The sequence below is a fragment of the Ipomoea triloba genome, chromosome 11 (genome assembly GCF_003576645.1).
Source record: "Ipomoea triloba cultivar NCNSP0323 chromosome 11, ASM357664v1".
Lineage (NCBI taxonomy): Eukaryota > Viridiplantae > Streptophyta > Magnoliopsida > Solanales > Convolvulaceae > Ipomoea > Ipomoea triloba.
Window position 1 is genome coordinate 20,677,985 of NC_044926.1, and position 9,988 is coordinate 20,687,972.

The 9,988-nt window shown below is 35.7% G+C and overlaps 1 protein-coding gene across 1 annotated transcript; it reads left to right on the forward strand.

Annotated features, from left to right (window-relative positions):
• The first annotated feature begins 3,857 nt into the window (after positions 1 to 3,857).
• Positions 3,858 to 8,453, forward strand: LOC115996170 (nitrogen regulatory protein P-II homolog). Its single transcript, XM_031235309.1, has 8 exons — positions 3,858 to 4,201; positions 4,291 to 4,336; positions 4,463 to 4,490; positions 5,499 to 5,586; positions 5,785 to 5,852; positions 5,944 to 6,013; positions 7,870 to 7,905; positions 8,185 to 8,453. Exons 1-8 carry the CDS (start codon positions 3,997 to 3,999, stop codon positions 8,253 to 8,255), a joined length of 612 nt encoding a protein of 203 aa, XP_031091169.1. The 5' UTR covers positions 3,858 to 3,996; the 3' UTR covers positions 8,256 to 8,453.
• Positions 8,454 to 9,988: the final 1,535 nt, after the last annotated feature.

The following is a 9,988-nucleotide window of genomic DNA, read 5'->3' on the forward strand; positions in this document are numbered from 1 at the left end:
AATATTTTTGTTAGTCTTAAATTTTGAAAAAAAAAAAAAAAAAAAAAAAACGAGAAGAAAAGAAAAAAACCTTATATTTTATGAATTTATGAACATAATGTTAATTGTTAGACTCTTAATTCTTGAATTTATGACTTTTTAAATTTACTGACTTTTATGAGTTTATTATATTCCTCCTGAGTTTTTTAGTTTGCATGCTTTTAGATTTTTTTATTATGTAATTTTCAATAATGATTTTTTCTTTTATCAATTTTATGTATCCTAGGATACTTTTATTAGTTTCTCCCTAGAATCTTAGAATGCATATTTAAATTGGTAATTTGATATGCTTAGTTATTATCCTGTTTATAGTTTAATGTTTTTGTTTATTATATCAATAATGAAGTAACTTCCATGCATTATATTTAAACTTTAACTTGTGCTTTTAATTTGTATCAAGTATCATAGGTGCTTTTAATTTGTATCAAGTATCATAGCATAATTAGCATTATTGAAATTCATATATGAAATTTCACAATTAACTATTTTTATTGTTGTTTGTTGTAGGGGGTTTATACAAACGAGTAGCACTGGACCAATATTTGCTTAGGGGAGCAAACTAAATGCAATACAGGACACTTGGCTTTTTCCCTTAATTTTATTTTGCTATGCTTTGTTTAGTTTTTTTTTTTTTTTTTTTTTTTTTTTTTTTNTTTTTTTTTTTTTTTTTTTTTTTCTTTTTTGGTGATTGTAAAATTGTAATTAACTAGATAAGGTATTTTGCCCTTCTATGTTGTCATGTAAAATATTGTATTTACTATTTTGCATATTTTATTCTGTTTATATTGGATTTTCAATTTTAGGTTTGCTTCTAGAATTTTATTGCTTAAGATATAAAATTCCAAAAATTTTCGAGCTTTTAGAATAATGTTATGATTTCGGGTTTCCAAGCCCGAACCCGAAAAATACCCGAAGATTTTCGGTTCGGTTTCGGGCTTTTAAAAAGGATACCCGAAATATGTTCGGGTGACCATTATGGGCACGGGTCGAACCCGAACCCGACCCGTGCCCACCCCTAGTTCAAAGGGTTACACCAATCTCTGCTATACAAGAATCAACCATTGAACGCAGTTGTTTCCGATTTCAAAATTCCCTTGAAAATCATTTTTCATTCATGTGGGGGATTGTTGGAAAAGTGCACTAAAAATGGCATTTTAAGTGGCCATTTTGTGGTATAAAATATGTGGGTGCACTTCCGAATTTGGGTCGGGTCAAAGTGGATTCGGGTTCTTCGTTCTTAGACGAAGAGATCGATATATTATACGTTCAAAATGGATAATGGGTGAATGAGAAATTGATTCTCAAAGTAGACCCATTTGAGATGGAATTCAAGTGTGGAAAAGCTTATGTATCTTCGTCTCACATTGGTTGGGAATGAATATTTGCACCACTATAAATACAAGAAGCTTTTTAAAGCTAATTGACTTGTATGGCATAGAGGCTCTCTCTCGCGCGCTGGGGGGTGGGGGTGCAAATCAAATCCCAAACTGAGCTTGAAAAGGCTTGACTCGTGTACGCCGACACCTGCGGGCACGAATGTCGTCCAAAAAATTGGCTTGCCTTGCAGGCTAAGTTATGCCATATTTTCGAATGAGTTTCCCAAGAGGTAGTTCGATGTCTCGCGACCTCTCGCGTGCAAGTGCCAACTGATCTCGTTCGAGACATCAAATGAACTGACCTCTCGAGAGGTAGTTCGATGTCTCGCGACCTCTCGCGTGCAAGTGCAATGTCGCGCAGCCCGGGTTGGTGCACGCGTCCGATGTCTCGCGGACCTCTGCGACGTCTCGCGGCTGATACGATGTCTCGCAGCTTGCACGAGAGGTCAGTTCATTTGATGTCTCGCGACCTCTCACGTGCAAGTGCGATGTCGCGCAGCCCGGGTTGGTGCACGCGTCCGATGTCTCGCGGACCTCTGCGACGTCTCGCGGCTTATACGATGTCTCGCAGCTTGCATTGCTTGATGTCTCGAACCAGCGTTGATGTCTCGAAGGTACGTAGACTGGAACGATGTCTCGCATCGCGACTCCGATGACCTCTCTAACTGTGACCGTTCACCTACTAGATCCAGTGAAAGAAATGACTCTTGGCATTACGGAATTAAATCTATTAATTCCAATAATCATTTCAGAGTTAATTCTTGTTAGTGGATTAGTTAGTGGGTGTTAATATTTCGCTAGTGGAGGAAAGGTTACACATGGGAAATTAAATGCCAGATTTAATGCTATGATCCCATCCTCTACTATAAATTCGTTGGTGAGCAACTGATTTGAAAAGAACAAGCTACACAGAACACACCTACGAAACACTTTTTCCCTCAAAACTCTGCTCATCCTTTCCTTCAAGCCATCTGCGTTCATCCCACGTTTTAGTTCGCCGGGCTCCAAGTTTGTGTGCTTAAACGCAGGAGTCGTAGTACGTTTTATCGTGGGAAACCTAGGTCGCAACGCTCTAGCACCCCGGGAGGCAGTAAATAAGGTTTTAAGGACAGTGGCAACACGACTCGTGCTTCCAACCACCCCAATACCATACAGATCACCCTGCTTGTGTTTTTCTAATCCTTTGTGGATTATTTCCTCTGTAATTGTCTGATCCTACGTGGATTATTTCTCTTATCATTGTATTTGCTTTGTTGTTGTTTTCCATTTTCTGTGTATCTTCGATTGTCAGAACTTTCTAACATCTTAGGCGTTGTTTACCAAAATGGAAAAATAGAGAATTCTCGATAAAATAAAGAATTGGAGAAGTGGAAGAATGAAAAATGAAAACCTTGTTTATTAAACTCAATCCTCTAAAATAACTTTCTAACTACATTCCTCCGTTTCTATAGCATTTTGGAGAAAGCTTGGGGTCGTTTAACAACTTGGAAAAATGGAGAATTTTCCATAAAAAGGAGAATTGGAGGAGTGGAAAAATAAAAACTGGAGAAGTTGTTTACTAAAATCATCTCTCCAATTGTCTATCTCCACTCCATTCTTCCACTTTATGTAGAGTTTTGGAGAAAGGGATTTCTAACTTCTTCAAATGGAAAAATGGAGGAAAACATGCGTGAACAATAGCTTCTGTGTGAGGTCGATGGGTTGAATCCTCTAGTGCGCGTGTAGTGTAATTTTCATAATTCTAATTCTTAATTTCCTGTGCGCGCTATTATCTTTTTAATTATTATTATATTTGTTGTGGAAATGTACAAATGCTATATGGGATGATGGTATGTGTTTAATAAAATAAGAGGATTAGAGGTACGAAAAATTGGAAGAATGGAGAAATGGAAAACTGGAGAAATGGAGAAGAAAAATTGGAGAAATGGAGAAATGAAAAACTGGAAATGGAAAATCAGAGAAATAAAGTAAGTGACTCCCTAAATTTGAGTTCTCCATTTGGAGAAATGGAAAACATCCAAGTTAAGAGTGCTTTGCTTACCTTGAGGTCTCGTGTTCGATGATCCAATTATTATTATTATTGTTGTTGTTGAAAATTGAAGAAATGAAAATATTTTTTTTTGGTAAATTCACGGGGTCTTTCTCCGTTCGTTTAACGGTCCGGGTCCACTCAAAATATTTTTTTTTGGTAAATTCACGGGGTCTTTCTCCGTTCGTTTAACGGTCCGGGTCCACTCACGTTCGCTCCAAGAGGCACAGGAGCTGATCCAGGGGAATCGTCGCTTGTGGGAATGGATGAATGAATAAATGGAAAATTGAAAATGGGGGAATGGATGAATGAATAAATGGAAAATTGAAAATGGAAAAACAGAACAAATGAAGTAAACGAACCTTAAGATTACTATATTTGGAGGATATTTTGGGGATTACATCTTTTTGCGGTCGCGCCAAGGTAGTCACCACAGGCTATTCACGACACAGTAGAGATCCAGACGTCACTGTTCACGTCTACTGCTAGCATCACAGGGTACTCGTTTTTCCAGGAGGGACTAATTCAGTAGCTGCTCCACGATCGACTCGAATGGCGTCTTCCTCAATTGTGAATTCCAGTGCAACTCTCAACACCTTCCCCTCTCGTTTCTGTGAATCCCCTAATTCGCGCATTACTGCTGTTGGTTTCTTCTCACTTCTCCCCAACATAAGCCCCTCTGCACACGGTGTCACTCTCAAAGGCGGCCCCTTTAGTGCTTCGCGTTTCCCAATTGTCCGAGCTCAAAGCTCTCCAGGTACCCTTTCCACAATAATCACCCATTTCCACTTCCAATTTGGGCGTTCCTTTCGTATTCTAACTCATTTCTTGCTTGTTTTCATTTAGAATACCTTCCAGATGCAAACTTTTACAAGGTCGAAGCAATTCTAAGGTTTTCGTCTTATTTTAGCCATTTCTTTTAATGAGCCAAAATATTCATTTCGATTATTATTGTCCTTTCGATTCATTGGAGGAGTGTTACCATTCTAACCCATTTCCCCACTTAATACTGTAATAGGCCATGGAGGGTCCAAAAGGTTTCTTCGGTAAGAGCTTCTGCAAGTCATCTATGAATTGAAAATGCTTTCATGTGTGCACCAAACTATTGACTCTTCTCAAGTTACAATGCTGGAGTTTTTTTTTTTTTTTTTTTTTTTTTTTTTTTTCACATTTAGTGCCTATCAGCACACATATCTCTGTTTTTTTTTTCTCTATTTTGCTCCCCAAAAGTATGACAAGTAATAAAGTGAATATTTCTTTTAGGGCTGAACATTGACCTTTTTAAAAAAAAATTATCTGAGATTAGTGAGAAATATCTTTCTCAAGCATGCTATATATATATATATATATATATATATATATATATATATATATATATATATATATATATATATTGTTGTTAAGTCATTTTTGTCTTTCAAAATCCGATAAATGAGCAACCAAAATATTGTATATTGACCATGCTTGTCAACATTCTTTATATATAATACACTCTTACTAATGAGTAACCAAGGAGGTAGTAATGCTAGGTGATTATGATGTATGCAGTAATTAAAGAACATACAATATACATTGAGAACCCTACAACAGGGAGAAACACCAGAGACTCAAGGTTTACTATGTTGGTGTTGTACAAAAAAATGTTTAGGGTTGCAAAGAAAGTGATGCCCTAGAGGAGTTTATATAATAGAGATCCCTATACCTTGCAGTGTAAGTAGTACTATTCCTTCAGGTGATAGCTTTAGGAATGTAAAACCCCTTTAGAAAACAAGTTTTTACTCTCCCTTTTGTTGCATGCACAAGACTAGGGATCTCTCTTGGAGTCTTGGACCCTAAGACAGTAAGACCCTCATGGAGTTGGATTCCGATGTCCTTGGACTAGGCCCATGAGGTTTGGCCTTGTGGTACATCTTTGACCCAATTTATGGAGCTGATGATAATCATACCTGAATAACCACCTTCATGCTTTCGTTCAGCTATAGTTTCTTTTGAATTGTATCTGCACCACTACATATAAAAGGAATTTCATTTATTGAACTTTGTGAAATGAAAAGGCACTTCTGGAAATGGGAATTCGTGGTGTAACAATTTCTGATGTCCGGGGCTTTGGCTCTCAAGGTGGATTATCAGAGAGGCAAGCAGGTTAGATTTATATTTACTTGGACTTTTAAAATGTTTCTGCAGCTTTACTTTATTAGTATTTATTTTTTAATTATTCGCATCTTTACATATCACATATCAGATACTAATATTTTTGAGCAACTCACATACTTCTTACAACATGCTTCATAAGTTTTTCTTTATAAGAACAAGACCTTTATGTTTAGGATTTTTTGTCAGGTTCGGAATTTTCTGAGGACAAGTTCTTGGCAAAAGTTAAGATGGAGATTGTTGTCAGCAAAGACCAGGTTTAGGAATTAAATATTTATTTTGCTACTTTATATATGGTGTTTGCTCGGGAGTAGGCCTAATTTAGTTTTTCATGGTGTCTTCTCCTAGGTTGAAGCAGTCATAGAAAAGATAATTTCAGAAGCTAGAACTGGCGAGATTGGTGATGGCAAAATTTTCTGTAAGATTTTTCCCCTTTTAACTTGTAGAAGATAAAATTTGATGCACTGTCTTCTTCCACCAATTGGAAATGTATTTTAAGAGTTGTAGTTTCTTCAACATATTCTTATAGTTCTATTGATTTACCTCTGGAAGCCTGTATTATATAAGGGAACTAGTTACTTCAATGGATCCTTTATGCAGTTTTCTTGATCTGATTTTGAAATGTTAACCTGTATAACTGTTAGTATAATGTAAGGGGACTACACATTTAAAAAATCTTAAACATTTTTAAATTTAAAAAGAAAATGCAGCCACTGGTTTTGGATGTTTGAACAACTTATTGGTTTCAAATTGAATCTCAAAGACCAAATAAGAATATAAATTGGTTCCGTTTGGTATTTGTAAACTAAATGGTTTATTGAGTCTTTGCTAATATAAGTGTTTACCTTTCTGGCAATTGTAGCAGTGGGTTAAATTTAAATATTTAACAATGATGTGCTAAAGATTCTTCCTATTTATATGCTGCATAATTAATTTGTAAATCATTTGGGTCTTGGGCGATTAGTTTAGACATGGATGATGATAACCATATGGACCTTTACCACCACTAACAATACCATAATCATTTTAGTAGAAACTTTATTTTATTTCCGTGATTGTAGAAGAAACTTCACACAGGCTAATCATTGTGGATGCGCTTCATGAACTGGATATTGTCCTTTGACAAGATGCAAGACATTGATATTCTTATTTGTTAACTTTTGAAGGAAAAAGCTCACTGTAGTGTTTAACTCACTGTTTATCTAATATTTACAAGGAAGATTTGATAGCCACATACTAACCCACTAAAAACTCTAACAGTCCCAAATTATTCTAACACTCCCCCTCAAGTTGGAGCATAGATATTGATCATGCCCAGCTTGTTACAAATATACTCAACCCTGTCCCTGCTGAGCCCTTTAGTGAACAAATCAGCTAGTTGATTGCCACTGCAAACATGAGCCATAGAAAGTAATCCTTGTTAAACCTTTTCATGCACTAAATGACAATCTACCTCAATATGCTTGGTTCGCTTATGGAACACTAGATTATTTGAAATGTGTATAGCCGCTTGATTATCACACCATAGACGTATGGGCTTTATCACCTCCACACCAACTTTCTTCATAATATTGTGCACCCAAGTTATCTCACACGCCACATTAGCCATCGCCCTATACGCATTCTGCACTGGACCAAGTCACAACATTTTGTTTCTTGCTTTTCCAATAAACCAAATTACCTCCTACAAACACAAATTATTCTATGATCATCAGAGAGTCCAATGACTTGAAATACTTGCTTTTTAATCAATTGGTTTTACCATCAGATATTGTAGTCATACACATTATGATGCTGGAAAGTGGAAACTACCTCATTCATCAACATAGGATATTATCCAAGTTGACCTGTTATATGATCTCTGTATTGTAGAATGGTTTATCATTATATTTGAGTTGTTTAAACTTTAAATTCTAAAACCCTTGACTTCTGGATTATTTATTCTTCCTTGGCTAATGTATTTGTAAGATATGATGTGTGTGTGTGGCGGTGATCTGATGGTTCTATCTTTCTGTTCTTGGTATCTTTTACATGAGGAACATTCTTTCTTTGATAAAAAAATAAACCAAGCTAGAGGAATGAAAATTGAAAACAGATAAATGAGATAAAGTCGCAAAGGGCATTGAAAAGTTGTGAATCAAATCTCAGTAAGATGATAACATGTTAAAATGTGACTTAATACTTTTGGTTGTGAAGAGTACATTGCCCTTCTTTAAGCAGTTAAGAATTGGTTGGCTGTCAAATGATTAATGCTTATTTCTGTTGTTTATGCAGTGATTCCTGTTGCAGATGTGATAAGAGTGCGTACTGGTAAGCAACCAAGAGTATGTAGAGTAGCATACTCTTTAATTATATAGCCCATTTTGTTCGCCAAGATGTAGAGTCTTGGAAGGTAGTATTCGGAGGAAATATATACTTAAATAGAAATATATATTTGTATACGTGGTTTGGAGGATCTTTTATCGACAAACTTTCCCACTATCAATTGTTTTTCTAACCTCTTCCCTTACATCTTCCTCTGTTCTTGAGCACTTTTTTTTTTTTTTTTTTTTGTTTTTTTAATGAGTGGCCTATCATTTGCTAAATCAGGAGAGAGGGCGGAAAAGGCTGAGAGGATGATGGGTGGAAGAGCTGATATGATCAGTGTGTCGAGTGCTTGAAGAGGTGACTGCAATGCAAAGATACTATCACCTTTCTTGATCCAGCAGCATGGAGGTGCTGGTTTTGATGTTTCTAAGAAAACAAGAACTAGTTCAGGGTGTGTGGAACGATGTGGTGTAGTTAAAAATATTTTTATTTCGTAATTTTTATGAGAATAAGTCCTAGTGCCCCCTAATTCAAGGTTTTTTATTTTTTAATTATTATTTTTAGTTTAAATAACTTAACAAAAGTAAAAAATGTGAAAAAATTTCTAGTCATATTACTCTTATTGCGGTTAATATTGGTCCCGAAGGGTTGGTTACTATTGCCCTATTGGTTGAATCATAAGTCTAGGGGGGTGAATTGACTTGTTTAGATTTTTAAGTTTTTATTGTTAGAAATTCTAGCTTAAGATGAATTTAAGTTAGATCACCCAATAATAAAGGATTTTGGTAGCGGAAATTTCAGGTTCGGTAGTGTTATAGACTGAATGTAAATGCTAGTAAAGTAAAGAGAAAATTTTTTGAAGTGGTTCGGTCAAACCAAACTACGTCCATTATTCTCTTTAAGCTCCAAGGAGGATGCACTAAAACCTCTTTAGTACACTAGGGAACACTTGAGCCTTGAACACAAAGTCGGTCTCAAGCTTTTTAGGGTTTTCACAAGTCTCAAATTGTTATTCCGGCTCTTTTTACTTCACCACTAGGGATACAATTTGAACAACACAAGATTTGTTGATCCTCCATCTTGTAGTAGACTTGGCACTTAAATCTTTACTTCTCATAGACCAAAGTCTTAGCTTGATCTAAAAATATTTAGCTCTTATTCTGTTTAGCACTTAGAATGCTTTAGATAACTTGATATTTCTCAATAGGGTCACACTTGTGTGAGACCGTCTCACGGATCCTTATTCGTGAGACGGGTCGGGTCGGATCAAAGCACCATGCAAATGTCATACTTATATGTGCAAATGTCATACTTATATGCTTAAATATAACACTAATCAAGAATACAATTTTTGTTACAAAAAGTAATACATTTTTCATAATAAGTAATGTTGACAAGGGCCCCTTACTTATAAGGACAAATATGATACTTTTGAGGAAAAAAATGTAATACTTTTAAATCAAAATGTAAAAGTATTGTATTTTCCTTTAAAAGTATTACATTTACCCTTATAAGTAACAAATTTTTTGTTCCCGATTAGTATTACATTTGAGCATATAAGTATGACATTTGTGCATAAAAGTGTTACATCTGCATATTTACTCGACCCGACCCGACCCGTCTCATGGTGAGACGGTCTCACACAAATTTTTGCCTTCTCAATAATAAGACCAACACCTTCTTTAGTCTTAATTGAAGGTATTTATAAGACCATTTGAAATAAATATGTTGGAGGGAGATAAATTTCAAGCGTCTCTTGACCCTTGATTTTTTATTAGTGGACATTGTAAAATGTTACTTTTTTGTCAGGTTTTTTAACCTTTGACACGCCTTTTACCTACTATGCTTTACTTTTTGCTATGCACCTTTTGTCTAGGCTTTTAAGAAAAATCTTCTTCGGGATGTGTACCTAGGACTCCAATTACCAATTGCCTAGTATAGTTTCTAACTTTTAAGGTTTCAAATTATTTGTTAAGAGAATGTCTCGAATAGTAGATTCGAAAGTAGGGATGACAATGAGTCGAAGTGAGTCGGGGAGGGCTACATCCATCACCCGACCCACCTTATACTTTCTCCACACACTCAC

Excerpts from the sequence above, each read along its gene's own strand:
- LOC115996170 (XM_031235309.1), top strand. The coding sequence starts at position 3,997 with ATGGCGTCTTCCTCAATTGTGAATTCCAGTGCAACTCTCAACACCTTC. Across the intron at positions 4,202-4,290 it reads CCGAGCTCAAAGCTCTCCAG|AATACCTTCCAGATGCAAAC; the intron begins GTACCCTTTCCA and ends GTTTTCATTTAG. Across the intron at positions 5,853-5,943 it reads TTGTTGTCAGCAAAGACCAG|GTTGAAGCAGTCATAGAAAA; the intron begins GTTTAGGAATTA and ends GTCTTCTCCTAG.